Here is a 17,943-nt window from a genome sequence, read left to right on the forward strand (position 1 = left end):
TCCAGAGTTGGTTGGAAGTACCAAATAGTTTGTACTGTTTTACAGGTGCAGGTATTTAACACCACCAGTAAAAGCTTTGTTGCAGAAAACAGAGACAAACCAAAATACATAGAGGGATATCTTATGCTTTCTACTCATAAAAATTCCCACTTAAGGAAGTGATCAACACATAAAAAACAGAACAGATTTGGCAGCTTTTGGTATTTATGCTGTCCCACTAAGTTTGCTATCACGCAATCAGAAACTTCAGTACAAAAGGTAAACAGCTACCCTGAATCTACATCCAGCTCCTCACAAATAATTGAAGTCCTGGGTTCAGTAGTCACTGCACTGTCTTTTATTTCTAGCTTGTGCCTTGTTCCTAAAATAGAGAAGGAAAGGCAAGGAGGATGAGAAGAGTGAGGAGGGGAAGTAGATGCATACAATCTTCAATTTCTAATGACTTGTAAATGTTATCCGTACTAACACCAATTGATTTGCTTTCCTGTCCACAATCCTGTCAGCAGTTTGGGGTCCAAGTGTGAACTTGGAATGCAGCCCTGAGTGCTGAAATCAAGATTTCTACGAATTTACTGACCACCCCAACTCTGCAGCAGGAAGAAAAAAAGCATCCACTGGATCTCTGTCTTCTCATTCCAAAGTCCTTATACAACCACTGCAGTTCTCAAGTAAAACGCTCATTGGTATCATATTACTACCCTCCCTCTCAACCCCCCAACCCAGGGTAGCTTTTATTATTTCCATAGAAAACAAAAATACAGCCTTTACCTTACAGATTTGAAAATAATCTGAAGTGAGCGTCTCCTGGATCTCCTCTCTGGGTGTCCCTGCAGCTCCCGCAGTCCCTCCTGGGTGCACGGAGCCACCACCAGCCCCACTTCCACTGCCACCGCCACTGCTTCCAACAGGGGATGCGGCAGCTAAACCATCCAAAACTTTGCGAAAATTAAATTTCTTCATTTTGGAAAAATCTTTCGGAAGATTTGAGAGGGGAGAAAGGATGTGTCGTAACACATTCAGCTACATGTAGCGACCGAGAAAGTCTTTAATGGTCCTCTGAGTGAGGCAGCACTTTAAGTCTCTTGTACCAAACAGAATGTCAGTATTAGGTATAATTGACTGAAAAATATAAAGGCTTCATTTTGTCAGACGCAAAAGCTAACTGGAAAGGTCCTTTCCAAAAACAATTAATTAATTAATTAATTAAATAAAAAATCCACAAGCAGCGGGACTAAGATTTACGTTCAAACAAGGAACAATGGAACAACCGCCATCGGGTTCGCTCACAAAATCCACATTTAGCACTGGTCAAAACAGAAGAGTAAATAAAAAAAGCCGGCATCCAAAACAGTGGGATCCATCCCGCTACCTTATCTGCCTAAGATCTGCCTTCGGCACTTGATTATTTCAGCAAAACTACCAAAATGCGTCTACATTCAATTTCCCTTTCCCCTCAAAACCCTTTTGAGGCAGGGGTATCTCTGCCCCCGAGGTTTCCCAGGAGCAGATTCCCCGTTCCCAGCCGCTGGTGCGACTCCTGTTTCTGGTTCCCTGCCCACCCCAGCAAATGCCGGCAGCCGCTGCCGCACTCGGTGCTCCCCTCTCTCCCCCCGGGCTCCACGGCGGGTGCGGGATGCGGGGTACGAGCCCCCTCGCTCTCCTCGCCGCCCCGGCCGCCGCTCCGTGAGGAGCGACGGCAGCGAGCGACCCCCTAAGCCAGTCCGGCCGTCCCGGGCTGACCACCCGTCCCGTCCCTGCGCTGACGGACCCCCCGCCCGTCCCGATCACCGAGCCTGTGCTGCTGCCGTGCTCTCCCCCCGGAGCCGCTCCGGCGGGACCGGGCTCCCTCCGGCGCCGGGGGGACGCGGGGTGGTGAGGGGCGGGTGAGGAGCGGAGCGGGGCAGGTGAGCGGGCAGCGGAGAACGGCGGTGGCGCCTCCTGCCCGCCCGGCGCGCTCGCAGCCGTTCTCCGAGGTACTGAAAGCTCCGCCGGCTTCAGCCGCAGCTCCTCCTCCTCTCCCTTCTTCCTCCTCCTCCTCTCTCTCCCTGCCTCCCTCCCCCGTCCGCCAGGCCCCGCCTGCCTCACCAGCGCGCAGCCGGAGCCGGTGCCCCGCCCCCCGCTGCCGGCTCCGCTGCGGGCGCGGAGGGCGAAGGCGGGGAAACGCCGGTGATTGACAGGCGCCCGCGGGTTCCTATTCCTTACTGCGGGCACGCCTGGGGCACGTGACTGGCGGAGAGGGGAGAAGGGGCGGTGACTGCGCGCAGCGTCTCGGCGGGCGGTTGGTCCCAGATAAGGAACCAGCCATGTCTGACGGCCCCCGCGATCCGCAGCCTCTGATTGGAGCACTGGGAAGATGGGCATCCGTTCTCACCAATAGAAGCGCAGTTCCGCGGCGCCCCGCCCCCTGCCCGGCGGGGTGGGCGGGGCCAGGGGAGCCCCCGCCCCACTGCGGCGAGAGCGGCAGCGGCCCCGGAGCTGCTGAGGGGGAGCAGCCCCCGGGGGCAGCGGGGCTGGCGGCGAACAGCGTTTATGGCGACGGGAAGGACTGAAAGTTGGTGTCGCAGCCTCAGCTGCATGCGAGAGGTTCAAATAGACCCCAAATTCGGGTGAAGTTGTGTCAAGGGAGATTTAGGTTGGATGTTGGGAAAAGGTTCTTCACCCAGAGGGTGGCTGGGCACTGGAACAGGCTCCCCAGGGAAGCAGTCAGAGCACCAAGCCTGACAGAGTTCAAGAAGCGTTTGGACAATGCTCTGGGGCACATGGTGTGACTCTTGGGGATGGTCCTGTGAAGGGCGGGAGATGGACTGAGTGGTCCTTGTGGGTCGCTTCCAACCCAGGATATTCTGTGATTCTGTGAAAATGTCACGGGAGTTGACGTTGTTGGTGGCAGAGAGGGTTCCTGAGTGAGGAGCCCCAATTTCTCGCCGTGACACGGAGGGGTCTGTGCGGGTCGGTGCTCTGCCCGCGCACTGACATCGCCTCCTCGGGAGCAAATCCCTTTTTTCTTCCCGGGAGGGATACAAAGGACCCCGGGCTGCCCGTCCCGAGGCTCGCTCCGACGCCGTGCAAATCGCTTGGGACAGTTTTGTGGCCTCTGAAGTGCGATCCGGCACAGGAGGTGTTACACTGCACACAAGCCTCTATGAAAAGGTTATTCAGGTCAGGAACAAATGAGGCAGCGATTAAAAGTGACTCATTGCACAGCGCTGTCAACGTGGTTGGAAGCCGAGAACTGAATAAAATGGTGTAAGGAATAAACACGTAGCACCTCTCCTGTATAGGAATTAATCTGTAACACCTCACCAGTGTTGCACATTCCTTCACATTTGAAGTGGCCAATGAGTGCACACTGGTCACCTCATTTTTCAGATGTTTTCGAGGTGCTTAGTGTAGTTCTGATACCCACTCTAACCCCTAATTTGGTTTTTATGAATCTTAGAGCTCTGTGAAGCAAGATAATAGTTTTTATTTCAGCATTTTACACTGGGATCCGTGCTTTTTTTTTTTTTTTCACTTTAGGTCATCCCTTTTTGTTCACAGGTACTCCCCATTTGAATGATAAAAAGATAGCAGTAAAGTTCAAAGAATAGCTATAGCTTCACTAAATGCCCTCATGAAAAATAAAGGGTACATTGCTGATGAAACTGGAAAGGTTGATAGGTTTCTGTAGCCAGGAAAAAAGGGAACATAACTTTGAATGGGAAACAAAATATATGAGGACTATGGCAAGGAGACAGAAATGAAAAAGGGCATGGAACTGAGTAAGCAAATCTGTAAAGATAAAAGTACAGAGTTTTGGAGAATGAGGAAAAGTCAAAACCCAGTTGAAGCTATTTGAAGAATGTCATGTCCTACTGATACTATGTTCACCAGAGGCAATGCAAGTTAAAAAAAAAAGGCTAACAAAACCCAAAAGAAAGATAACAACATGAATTGTAAATAGGAAAGGGAAAGATAAGGTTAAAAATGAAATAATTAGGATAAAGAAAATATCACAGAGACTTGCAAAAAGTCTGGGAGTCAGGGGGTACTAGAGGAAGAAAATCTGATAACACAATAGTTTCACAGTTCTATGGAGGACAGAGATAAGACAGTTTGTTTTAAGTCATGAAAAGGATGAAAATTAGAAGAATGAATGATAACTTTGGAGTTGGAATAAGGTGCAGACATTTTTTGAATACCAACAACATTCCTCTTCCAGAGAATCACTATGGAGAGCTGTGTATTGATGATTAGATACTACCTCAGAGTATCCAAAAGGATCTTCACACTGCAGTGTGCTGTTAGGAAAACTGACTTCTAGGGGAAAAAAAAAAAAAAACACAAAAAACAGACCAATAAAATCTAATCAGTCCTGTTTATAAACAATGAGAAAAACACTTGGTCTCACTACTGGTGCATGTAACGGCATGTACGCCCCTTTTGAAAATCCAACACAAATCCAGAAGCAGAGGGAGAATGAATGAAATGGGGGTTGTGGATTGGTGCAGAGGGAGACAGGACAGTGTAGGACATAGGCAAATCCAGTAAGAGTTTTGACATGCACAGAAAGAAATCCCATTGAAGCACATTGCTGAGAAGTTTTGTAAAACAACAAAACAAAGGGAACAATTGGTTTTTACACAGTAAAAAAAAACTATTCCTGCTTTTTTTTTTTTTTTCCCCAGTGGAGAAACAAGCAGTATACATGAGGCATTCTGTTGCTGACTTGTACTGGTAAGATGGTACTGGTGTTTGTTAGGACACTTGTGAGATTGCCACCACAAGTTTCAATAAAAGTTGATAAAATTAGGAAAATGTGGAAAGATTTTAGATGGTAAATTGATACATAAACAAAGTTAATAAGACATGCCAGTGCATTGTGGGAAATATATATCTGAATCTTATGTATTTTAGATAGTAATGAGAGGGTATTCTCTTCAGTGGTTTTTTCTGAATAGTATCTTTTACATTTAGTAGACATCTTGTTCTGCAAGGTCAAACAAAAACCAAATGTTAAAAGGATAACAGTTTGCTACAAAGATTTTGCTGAGAAAGAGGATCGTTAACAGTCCACACCATCAAAATTCATATGAACTTTCATTCTGATTTTTGCTTAAGGAAGCTTATGATTATGTGCAGTAATATAAAAAGATTGGTCAGAATCAAACCTGACAAAGAAGAGCAATATTAATTTAGTCTTCTCTCAATCTGATTCAAGAACTGACCAAGAAAATGAATAATCAGGAAAGATGTGCATAGATAATTCGACCAGAAAGTGATAATATTAAAGCTTATATGTATATGTCTTGTGTAAAATTGATCGTTAATGTTCTGGCCAGTTCTCTGGCTTTCTTGTTTTATTTTTTTTTTATGGTAAATCCTGATTCAGCCTGTGAACTAGAATTTCCTGACTTTTCAAAGCTGCAAATGTATTTTAATCTCAGGTTATATTTTTGGTGGTTTAAAAAAAAATACACATAGAAGTGTGCAATAAGTGATGGTTTCACAGTTGACACTTTTTAAGTGATTCATGTGAGTTCCTTTGATAATCCATGTATTGGCAGTTAAAAGCAATGACTCTTGAGAGAAATCACCGTATGCCCAGCATACCAGCAGTAGACTAGACCACACCCTGACAAAGAACTTCTCTGCCTGGAGAGAAATGAAGGAAAAAGGTGTAATCAAATACCAGAAACACATTTATGCCAATGCAGGCAAAACAGTGACTTTGCACAGCTACCTATTCCTCCTTACACTGTGGGACATTTGCCAATATTACCCATGTTTCTGTGTAATTCCAGAACATCAAATGGCAGCAAGCATAGTGTTCCTGCCTGCAGAGCTCCTCTAAAAATATCTCCAGTTTGTGCTGAATATCTGGTTAGAACAGCTTGCTGAACTCTATCAATTAGCCAGATCTTAATCTATTTAATGTGTTTTATTAAGGCTATATAATGCTAATGTTTTAATCAAAATGTCAAGCAGTACTAAATCAGATTCATTAGGAAGGTCCAAGTCTATCACATCCATGTGGTTACCTTGATCAAACAAACCTGTAATCTCATCAAAAATTGAAGTCAGGCCTGCTTGTCAAGTCTTGTTTCCATAAAGCCATGTGGGCTTGCTTTCATTGCATTCCTACCTTTAATTCCTTATTGATTGAATCACACATAGCATGGCTGCTTTAATTCACATAACATCTCTGTTTTGTCTAGGATTACCAAGGATGCCAGGTCTGTTATTACCTTGGTCATTCTGCTTGGTTCTTGGGATAACATGAGCTTTCCTTTCGCTCTTTGAATATTAGCTGTAAAGAGAGCTGTTAAAAATTAACATAAGAAGGTTGGAAGTCTCCTACTCTTTAAGGATCTTTGGATACTCAGGTGCCATAGAGACTGCTGATTGAAAAACAGCAGTGCCATTCTCATCCTACAGAGGTGTCAATGGATAGAAAGATAATTCATCATCCTCATGTAATATTAATACATTATCATTTTTCTTTCTCTTCACAAGTACAGGATGGAAATATTTACCATAAAAATGAGATATTTTATGCATGCTCTGAGACCTGATTTCTTAATGAAGAAGCTGTGCAATGTGTCTGTACAAAACTGAGAATGTAATTTTGTGATAAGAACTCCATTTTGTGCAGTAGGCAAAGTAGAGGTGTAAATTAGCCCATGGGTAGAGTCCTCGATGGGTAAATCACCTCAGCTTGAGGTAATCTGTTCTTGTTGCTGTTGAAAAGGAAGGTCCTGCATCCATTTGAGCTCTTGGGGGTTTTTTGTCCCTTCAGCAATGCATTAATTTGCTAGGAAAGTCAATAGTTTTATTTTGGGTTAATGAGCTGGATTAGCACTGCACAGAGTCAGACAAGCCCTAGAGCCAATGCAAAGAAAAGTAGAGCCACAGACCTGGACAGAAAGATGAGAGCAGCCTCACTTTTGTTAAATGTGGTTTGGCTCAGTTACACGCTAAAAATTCATTGTGATGGTGGCCTATTGAGTATTCCAAATACATGCCCTGCTCAGGAAGGGCTGCACATCTCAGTGAAGAGCTGTCCCAAGCCACCTGAAGAGCAGCTGGGGGAAAAGAGACTGCCCTGTTGCAACAGAGCAATGCGGGTTTTTGCAGAGGGTTCTTCCAAAGCTCTGGGATTCAACCTAGATATGGTTGCTCTGAAGCAGGGCTTATTTTCTAACAGGTTTTGGGGTCCGAGGTGTTACAGAAGCCACAGAGGAGCTGAAGCCTCAGTGATAGCACAGAACTAACTTGCTTTTTTACTGTAGCAAGTGTGCAAATCTCTGGGACGTCAAATTGAGATAACTTGGATTCTAGTCAAGACAATGTGGGGCCTTGCCTGGGAGACACAACTGGTCTAAGAGGCTTGATAAATTCTAGGGTAGTTAATATATGCCATGTACAGAGTTGCCAGAGATTTCTTATCCACCTTTATTGTAGTTCTCAGACTGACTTTTTGGTATTCTCTCTGCATCCAACTTGCATTGTATTCTATGCACAGTTTTCTAGTTCTTCCTCTTAATCCCTTTGCCTAACACTTCATTTTATAGATCCCTGTCTGTCATATAGTTTAGCTTCCCCCTCTTCCCCCTTCAATAAGGATTAGATAAAACTGTCTGGCTTTCCCAGGTCCTGCTGTGAGCCAGGCTATTTGAACTCCTAATGACCCAGGCTTGCAATCCAGCCTGTGCACATCTGATGTGTCTGAAGATGTAATGGTTCATTAAAAATTTTTAGTAACTGGCACAGGTTTTCAGAAAGCAGAGTTGTTATTTTCATACTCTGAAGTTTTAATTTCCACCAAGCATATGTCTGACTTTTGATCAATATAAACATTTCTGATTTTTTTTTTTTTTTTTTTTTTTTATGTGGATGTTTTCCATTCTGGACATTTTCATCTTCTCTGGGAGCTGCAAAACAGCAGGAGCTGATACCTTTTCAAAGTCAGTTGTTAATAGTTTGCAGAACAGCTTTTCAAAAAAAGATATATGAAGATGGAATTGCCACTAGCTTTTCAATACAAGGGAATATTGGGGTCCTTGACCAAATATATTCCTTTCCAGGTAACAGATCCACCAAACTGACCAGTCACCCTCCCAAACATGTTTGCAAGAGATCACAGATTTCCCAGTCATCAAGGATAAGCTTTCAGATAGGGAACTTCAAGCATCAGTTAAGCATGTTAGATAATCTACTGTATTTAAATCCCTTGAGAGGAGAATATCCTTTATTAAAGCAAAATCAGTAAGAGCTTTAGCAAGTCAGGAAGACTGTAATTCACAGTGAATATTCTTTTTGTTGTCAGCTTTGCTACAAATTTGACGTTTTATGCCTTTCTCCATTATTACTCTGAGTGTTTTGCAAATTATCACTGACATTTGAAGTGACAGCCAATGTATTGCAAATTGTTAGCTCACTTTACTAGATTCTCTCCTAACAAAGGTCTCAGTTAGGACTGGGCTACTTGTCTTGGTTGTTTCAAACCCACATAGTCTTGTAAGTTTGAAACATAATCTTTGAATTAATTTAAAAGTATAAGGAGTTTGAAAAAAACCCAAAACATTTAATGATTCTGCACTTGCTCTATAGAAAAGCCATCAGCACAGTTTGCAATTTTGGACAGGTTTCTTCTAATGTTCACAGAAAAGAGACTTCTAGTTGGGGAAAATTTCAGCTGTCCTTCAGTATCCTTCAGTTTAAATTATAGGGTAAAAATGTCCATTCACTCAAACTGGTTTGATGAATCATAGGAAACAAAAATATAATGCATCAGTTCACAGAACATGAGATACTACATTTCTGGCCTATTTGTGAAAAACCTTCATAGAAAAGTCTTGGAACAAGAGCAGGTGACTGCATTTCATATGGACGGCCCTTAATAGTGTAGATATTTGGATTAATAAATAGTTGGAAAGATCAAAGTAGAGAGAGAGAAGAAAAGCAAAGGTAAAATGGAGCCCACATTCCAGTAGTTCAATCCTTTTCTTATTAAGAGCACTCAGTTTTATGTCTGCACCTTTCATTTTTAAGTATTGATATATTCTGCAAATTGCTGTTGACCTGCAAGACCAATACCCTTGTCTCTTTTTGACTAAACAATTCTTCACTAATAAACAGCTTAACCAGAAGACTCCAGGGAACAAATGCTACCTGCAGTCTGACTTTCAACCCTCTTTTGAAGTTTATGAGAAAAACCCTTGCTGCTACTCTATAGAATCTCCCCCATCTCCCAAACCATCCCCCAAACCTGGACCACATCCTGACCACAGCCAGGTCCTTCAGCACAGGACTGCAAACCACCTAATCAACTGTCTTAGAATTAATGTCATGTTGAGCTATTCCATGGGTGAATCTAATCACTGAAATGGCTCTTATGTCTTCCTTTTCCCCCCTTTAATCTTAATTTAAGAGCAAAGTGAAGGCAGATCCAACCATTCTGTCTCCTCAGCAAGTATTCTATGAAATATTCCATCCTAGTCTCGATACTTTGTTGAAAGGAAGTCTGGCAGAAATGTTAGCAGTGAAAACCCAATCAGTCCTAAAAGTTTAAAAAATGTTTCTTCATGCCAGAAATGACATCTGTATTATTCCACAGCCCTTGTTCTGTCTCACAGTCAGGGATTTTCTTTATGCCACTGTGATATATCAAATAGGAATTTGGTGTATAGTGCCTGGATTGGATTGGATTGAGTTGTCTCAGGGCTTGGCATCCTTGCTGTCCCATCTACATCCTTCAGGTAGTGGGTATTTGCAGAGTGCTTTTCCAACTAAGAAGTTAGTGCAGTGCTGATCTGCAACACAATGCTGAACACAAAGTCTTATCCCTCTGCAATCCTATTAATGGCCATTTCTTCAGACCTGGAGGAAATGAGAATCCACCTCAGGACAGATCTGAGTTTAATTCCTCAGTGTATAATCAGTATTTGAAATGACAGGAATAATTTTTTTTCCAGTTCAGAAGCTCAAAATAATGTTAATATATTTCAAATATATTGAAGTAAATATCCAAATGTAAATTCGGAAAGGAAAAAGAAGGAAATGTCTGCTTTGAAAATATCATAATTATTTTTTCCAAATGTTGCTAGCATTTTATTTCTACTAGAATTGTCTTCTAAACCTGACATACTTCAGTCTTACCGTTGACTCAACCTAGCCCAAAATAGCTGTCACTGACTTCCACTTCTGTCTTTTGTAGATGTTTGATTCACTTGTCGGTGGAGAATTAGGCACAGCTTTCATACATCTCAAGTTCTGTGTGATGACCATTGAATTAAAGCAGTTTCCCAAGAAACTGCAGGAGGAGTTTTCTAAAATATTTGGTAGAGACCATGGTCTCCCATTGCAAGTCTCAAGTCTCTCGCAGGCAGACCCACCACCTGTAGGTGGAATACACCAGACTGATGTGCTTGCTTATCCCATCTGTGTCATCAAGCCATGCTTTATTACCCAAATTCGGGCAAAGAATTAAAAAATAATTCTGTCTATTGTTCTACTAAGTGACTAGCAAATAATTGCGTAGCCCACTCATGTACGTCACATCATGTTCATCTCTATCCACAAGGAAAATCACTTTTAATCTTTGGCTCCAGCATTAGGGAAGTGTTCAAAGTGATAAATCATATGGAGCATTTTGATAGCTTCTCCCTAATAGAATTCAGTTTTCTGTATTTTTGAGAATTATTTTCTCATCTCTGTAAAATAAATAAGACTATAAATCCTGGTCTAAAGGATAACACCAGGAATCTGGCAGTTATTAAATAATATGCAGCCAAAATGACGTATTGTACCTCTGATTCATTTGTCACATATTTTAGTCATTCGTTTCACCTGTTGGCAGGTTTGAAGGTGAATAGGTATAACAGATACAAACAGTAATTTATTTGCTATTTAAGTTTGCTTAGTAGTGCCTGGGCTGTAGGAATTTGGGTGATTCATCAAAGGCTCTTGTCCTCCAGACAGCACAGACTCTGTTTCATTACAAGCCCAGCGTTTTTTGAAAAAGCAGGAGGAGGCATGTCTAAGCTTTCCATTCTTGGTTAACATTAACAGAACATCTCAGCCCTTGCTTTGCATCTACCATGTGCTCACAGACAAGTTGTAAAACCAAAGTTCTCACTCATTTTGAATATTAAGATCCCCAGACATTTTATGGATTGTGTGCCTTCTGAAATGCTCAGTTTTGATCAGGTGCGCGTTCACATCCTATTCATCACTCGGCAACATAACCTATGGAGGATGATTGGCATTCATACTAGAAATGCCTTATGCTTTCCTACCACTATGAATTATTGCTTTCATCTCTGAATTTACATACACTGATGCTTGGACAGATTCTAGACACATTTGGAAGGAAATGTGTTTCGAGTGACTGATGGAACAAAGAATGTTTCTACTTCTCATCAGACTATTCTTTAAAATATATCACTGACTTAGTATTTTGATCACTGCATTTTAGTTTAGGCTCACCAAAACTCATTCTGTCAAGGTGGGTTTTTCTTTCCAAAGATGTGTACTAAGATCTAATTGGTTCTGCATCTTCAGTGTTTTAAGGTTTTCCTATTTTGATGCTGCTGATGCCACTGTGCATATTTAGAAGAAAAAAAGGCTTTAGTTCTTTACAAAGGAACTAAAAAAGGGTATAGTTCCTCTCATCCTCTCTGCTCACATAGCTGGGATTTGACTTCTCTGCATAAGAAATGGTTTTGTTTCAGTGTTGCATTAGGGTTGTGTGACAAGATTTTGGTAACAGTGTGGGGACTACAGGAGCAGCTTCTTTGAGAAGCTGCCAGAAACTTCCCCCATGTCTGACAGAGCCAAAGTCACTTGGCTTCAAGATGGACTTGCCATTGACCAAGGCTGAGCCCTCCAGGCCTCTGTGATAACTTATTTTAAAAGGGAAAAAAATGATTGGGGAGAAGTAATTGTGGCCAGAGAAGAGATGAGAATGAGAATATGTGAGAGGAACAATTCAGCAGACACCAAGGTCAGTGAAGAGGGAAGGGCAGGAGGTGCTTTACATGCCAGAGCACAGATTGCCCTGTAGCTTGTGGTAAAGACCCTGGTGATTTGTGCTGTCCCCCTGCAGTCCATGGAGGTCCACGGTATAGCAGAAATCCACCTGCAGGCCATGGAGGTAGCTGACTGCCTGAAGGAGGCTGTGACCCCATGGGAAACCCACACTGGGGCAGAGTCCTGGCAGGACCTGTGGGCCTGTGGGGAGAGGAACCCATGCTGGAGAAGGTTTGCTGGTGGGACTTGTGACCCTGCAGGGGACTCACACTGGAGCAGTTTGTGAAGAACTGTAACCCGTGGGAAGGAGTCATACTGGAGAAATTTATGGAGAACTGTCTCCTGCGGGAGGGACCCAGCACTGGAAAAAGGGAAGGACTCCTCTCCCTGAGGAGAAAGCAGCAGCAAAAACAACACATGATCATAACCTCCATTCCCTTCTCCCTGTGCTGCTAGGTGGGGAGGAGGTAGAGATTTGGGAATAAAATTAAGCCTGGGAAGGAGGAAGGGGTGGGGAGAAAGTGTTTTTAAGATTTGTTTTACTTCTCATTATCCTGCTCTGACTTGATTGGTAATAAATTCAGTTAATTTCTCCAAATCGAGCCTCTTTTGCCCATGACTGTAATCAGTGAGTGATCTCTCCACATCCTTATCTTAACTCACGAGCTTTCATTATATTTGCTCTCCCCTGCTCTCTCCAGTTGAAGAGGGGAGTGATAGAGCAGCTTTCATGGGCACTGGCATCCAGCCAGGGTCAAAACACCACAAGTGTTAAATTGCACATTTTTCTGTCTCTGTAGTTTGTTCTGTCTCTGTTACACCGAAGGACGCTGCAGATGCAGGCAAACACTATTCTGTACACCAATGACAGGACTTAACACATCAACATTTACCTGCTCACATGTGTGGAGTTCCTGGAAGCTGCAGGAAGTATCTTCTCTCTTCACCAACTCATATTCATCTGCTGCCCTGTAGAGTTTCAGAAGATCTTCCCACTCCCTTGATTTTGCTTCTGGTGTGAATACATAAAAGCTTGAACTCTGGATACCTGTTGTATTTGACAGGCTAATTGACCCATTTTAATTAATTGTCTTTGGCTCACACATAAGAGATCACCTTTCCCATAAGTAGCTTAAGGAATCCACTCATTAATCTTCTTAAGCAGCTATTCTGTTCTCACTTCCTCTAAGGCATTTGCTCACACAGCCTCCACACTAGACTCATCCAGCAAGGAAATCCCCAAAGGCTCTTCATTGAGCTCTGGGAGAACCCTACCTCACAAAATCATTCCTGGAAGAAAGGGGTCATTATATTTTAGTTAGATGCTCTTTTACCTTGGGAAAGGTAGCCAAATTAAGCTGACTCAACTTGATTTTTAAGTTTTTCCAACTTCTAGGAGCAATTACACAATTACACCTGGAGGTAGATAAGGCCTCTAAAACAATCTTTCTGATACTACATTAAAATCACCTCTGAATACAAGACACTGTATTTTTAACCTCTTGCTATCATACTGAGATGAAAAAATTGCATTAATTTTAAGTAAGCTTTGACAATTTCAAGACTAAAAACGTACTGAATCTCCATTTTGCCTGGTGTAACCTCCAGATACAGAATTCATGAAGCAAGAAGCTCTTGTGCTTTTTTTTTTTCTGGCTGCATCACAAATGTTTTTGGAAAGGTCTTCTTTGGGCCACCTTTTCTTCTTCTGCCACACAACTTGCTCTGGCTTGTAAGTAAAAAGATACTACTTTGGTAATAATGTAATAAAATCTCTGTTCTCACTGGTGTTGTAGAAACAGGAGCTGACAAACTGACTGCATTTGACTGATGGAGAGTCAATGAACAGGACAGGGTGGATTTTAGAATATGCAATGCAAGGCAGCAAGGCTTAAAAGATGGGTTGAGAGACTTGGGGAAAAAGCTGATTCAGACTACATACTGATATTAGGACAAGGCCATAGGTTTTAAACATTCTTAGGGAGAGGAGGGACTAACAGAGAAGAAGAAAAAAACGTAAGGTTGGGGAGAATGGGAAAAATCAAAATCAGCTTTCTGAATAGAAGCTGACAGCTATTTAGCCCTAAAATTATGTCAGGTGAAAGCTGAGATGTTAGTTTGGACAGGAGAGTGACACCAGTCAGTACTGTGTTTGTCAGGATGCTTGTTGAATCTGTGTGGATGAAATACCCTCAGGGAATGTGCAGAGGGAAAAAGGGTTTTAGGGCCAAGCATATGGAACCACCACAAAATATTTCAGACATAAAAGCCACTTTGAAGGGTTGGAAAGTTTACAGCATCCTAACCAAATGTGGTTGATCAGAAGTACAGAAATCAGGATATTGTGCCATCTTTGGAGACAGCACATGCTGAATTGTATTTGGAGGTGTACAGTGGATTGTCAGGAGGATAAGGCTCTATGTCCTTCCCAATGGTGAGTGCAGAGGAGTCCTTAGCACATCTGTGTCCATCTCTGTGGGGCAGCAAGCTTAGTACAGAGCTGGTTTGGTATTATTTATGGGAGTGGCACCAGGCCAACTACTCAGATTTTCAATCAATCTTCCCTTTTCTTTATAGAGGAAAAGAACCCCAAACAACCAGACTACTGTTCTGAGTGCCTCAAAGTTGTCATGGGCCACCATTCAGTTGGGCTCCGTATTGGTGAGAACAGGTCAGTCTTGGCCTGACTTCCTCTGCCCTTTCACCAGCCATCTCTCCCTTGCCTTGTGCTCCCTCCCTTGTACCAAAACTTGTGAGGTCACATGTGTAAGTCAGATCAGCATGTTGAAACTGTTTACTTTTTGGCAATATCAGTTTTCTGCCAGATCAGGTTGTTTACTCAGCTCACCTGCTGTTGCAGAACCTCTAAATCTTAAAGCTCACGCTCTTAAAGAAGAGTTGTGGGAGGATGTGGCCGGGGCTGAGAAGGTACCCCCTTTCTGTAGCACTGGGCAAGGCACAAGAAAAAGCATCACTGGAGCTGGTCTCCCTGTCATTAGGGTGGAGAGAAAATGTCCCTGTGAAAATGAAGCAGGCTGTGCTTTAAACCTGAGTCACCACAGTGCAAAGCTCAAGTTTTCTATTGCATTTACATGTATTAACAGTAAAACTACTAATTGCCTTGTCTTGGTGGGTTTTGTTTTTTAGCACATTCTTCTTCATCTTGTACTAAACAAACACTGTTCCAATTCCTTTCCATAGGCAGACTTTACATTGAGGTCTACATGTAGACACTTTTGTGGATACAAAATGTGAGGAATCATTTTTAACCTCTGAGATGAACAGATATACTCAGTGGTATTTTGTGACCACCTTTAGCTCAGTTTTTCAATAAATACATCAAAAAATCCAAGTGCTCTGAGTAGGGTACATTTCTTGACTTTAAGACCAGTCAGTAGGTGGGAGGTGGGACAGATCTGTCCGTGTGACCTGGGGAATAATAGATAAGAGTATTTTGACACTGCATGTTTCTCTCTCATGTACTGTGCTTGCCTCCTCTCACCTTGATTATAAAGTTTTTTAAAAAATCCGATTCTTCACCACCTACACGCATGCTATTAAAATCATGATGTGTATTAACAAAAAACCTTTCCCAGCTGGATGGGAAATTGCTGATAGTGTTGCTATCAACAGAAGCCAGCTCTTCATTGTGCAGCCATCAACCATGAGGCCATAAAACCAAAGCCTGCCGGGTTTTACAGTCTCAGAAATTGTTAGTTTCTCATCCACTCCTCCATCTTTCCTTTGTTTTTTTTGTTTCGCCTCCTCTCTCCCTGGATAAATATAAACTGCCAAGATCATGGGTAGCACTGACAAAGCACGATGGAGAGCTGACCAAATTACTCTGTCTCGTGTTCCATTATTTTTGGGAATGAGGTGGGAAGGAGCAAGAGGATAACGCAGGCAGACCTGCATTCTGGGCCCTAGCTCCAGAGCAGCTGTGATTACTGATGCTCCTCCTGCCCCTCCCTCCCTGGAAAACAGTTACAGATGGAGATGATTCTTAGGGCTAAGCTGTTTTCCGGAGAGTAACAAACTCCATTTAACAAGGAGCAGTTCTGAAAAATGTCACTTGGACCACAGTATCTTTCAAATTCCAGGAAACTCAAAGCTCAGTTCAAACTTCAGTGCTTTCCTGCTCTCATAAGGCAGCACTTGACATCTTTGGTCATACATTTTTACTAGGGTTAGGAGGTGATATCACAACTTAGGGCCTCTTGCCAATCTGAAGTAGCTATGCTTTATCAGTGGGAAAGAAACCAGTTTACTTTACATCTTAGTAACTTAGTCCCTCATTAGCTCCTATGATTTTTCTCTGAGATTTCTTTGAGACTTGCAATAGAAAATACTGGACAAGTGAAATAGTCTCTAGGAGGATTTTCTCTGGAATTCAGTCAGTGACAGCTACTTCTTCATTGTGCTTTCTTTTTGGTGTGAAATTCAGTTGTTGAATATCACATACCTACTTAGGCTGATAACTAACAGCTGTAGCCCTGAATGACTCCACATTTGCTGGCAGGATGGCTCCATTCTCAGTAGTCCTTATTTCTGCTGCTGTCTGTGAAACACTACGAAACATGAATGATTGACATGTGGATTAAGTACAGTTTCTAGATAAATTGTAGGTAATTAATTCCCACACCAAAAAGAAACATGTCAAAAACCGTTAATGTATAAATAGAAAACACGTATCTTAGTCAAAACAGAACCCACAGCTGCTAACAAAAGTAATTCTATTGTTGCTGTGTTCTGAGCCCAAAGGGGACTAAAGCAAGTAATTAATGAGACATCTCCTTGTGTCTGGGTGTCCTTTTCAGCAGTTACTGAATATTTCCTCTGCTTTCATATATCTTCTCCCACCAGTTTAACATGAAATAACAATTTTCACTTTGTAATTAAGACCTGTCTTGCAAGCATAACAGAGTCTCATCTTCTGCACAGCTGTGGGACCTGTATCACACCTCCTCTCCTCAAAAGGAGCTCATCTGAAACATGCAAGGTGAGTCACTATCTAGGCAAACAGAGCTGGGGCTGGAGAATTAAATGCCTCCACTAACTTTTATGGTGTGTACCCAGCTTTGTGTGTAAAAACAGCTTTGCCTACAGCACAGGGCTTTTGTTTTAACCACATTATACTGAGAGAGAAGGAAAGAAAAGGAAAGAAGGAAATGGTTTTGTCCCTAGGCTCTGGAAGCTCCTTGGGGAGTTGAGAGGATGCCCAGGGTAAGCATGTAGACAAGCTCCACTACAAGACTTGGCTTGGAAAAGACAGTAAGTATGTCTTAGGGTGGATAGCCTTTAGCAGTGTAGGTGTAGCTGTGATAAATGGGTATTTCTCCACTAAGCATCATCAGTGAAAGAGTTAACAAGTTCCTAAGAGCTGAGGTACCAAAGCCCAGTAGTAATTTGTTTTCATTGTCAACTTTGCTTCAGGCTTTCAGAAGCTTCTCGTTCTGAATTTGTTTCAGAACGAGAAGCCAGTGTTTTGTGTTCAGCTTGTGTTCAGTTTTTCTGCAGTGACCAATGTAAAAAGCTAATTTTAAAACAAAGATGAAAAAATTCTGTCATGTTTACAGTGCTTATCCTGACCTGTAAGATATCCTGGTTGAGTTTTATCTTTAAATTTATTTAAGTTATTTGTCCCTTGGAATTTTTTTCTTTCCTCTTCCATTCTACTCTCTTCCTTTGCAAGGTGGTAGCTGATGGTCACCTCCATCCTAAACTGAAACTGTAGTGGATATCTTGACATTGTATAGCAGCTGCTACTATGTAAGTGAAAGAACAGACAATTTTTGCCATATACTCACAGGTATCAGGAGAACACAGACTTTTCTCTACTTCACCAGTTCAGTTAAATCTGTGCCTTCTGGTGTGGCTCATCACTTTTGGCTTTGTCCTCCTTCTGAGTCTGGCAACACCTTTTTAAAATTT

The 17,943-nt window shown here is 42.4% G+C and overlaps 1 protein-coding gene across 6 annotated transcripts in view; it reads right to left on the reverse strand.

Annotated features, from left to right (window-relative positions):
- Window positions 1–2,013, reverse strand: part of STXBP5L (syntaxin binding protein 5 like) — a 182,494-nt gene extending 180,481 nt beyond the window's left edge. For 3 of the 6 annotated variants that reach the window (XM_015624074.3, XM_015624095.3, XM_015624065.3), the window contains exon 1: window positions 769–2,013. In XM_015624074.3, coding sequence (XP_015479560.1) covers window positions 769–960 — 192 coding nt within the window. In that variant the 5' untranslated portion in view covers window positions 961–2,013. The remainder of the gene's footprint in view (window positions 1–768) is intronic. The other 3 variants (XM_033517278.1, XM_015624113.3, XM_015624084.3) reach the window with 1 other exon arrangement.
- Window positions 2,014–17,943: the final 15,930 nt, after the last annotated feature.

The sequence above is a fragment of the Parus major genome, chromosome 1 (genome assembly GCF_001522545.3).
Source record: "Parus major isolate Abel chromosome 1, Parus_major1.1, whole genome shotgun sequence".
Taxonomy (NCBI): Eukaryota; Metazoa; Chordata; class Aves; order Passeriformes; family Paridae; genus Parus; species Parus major.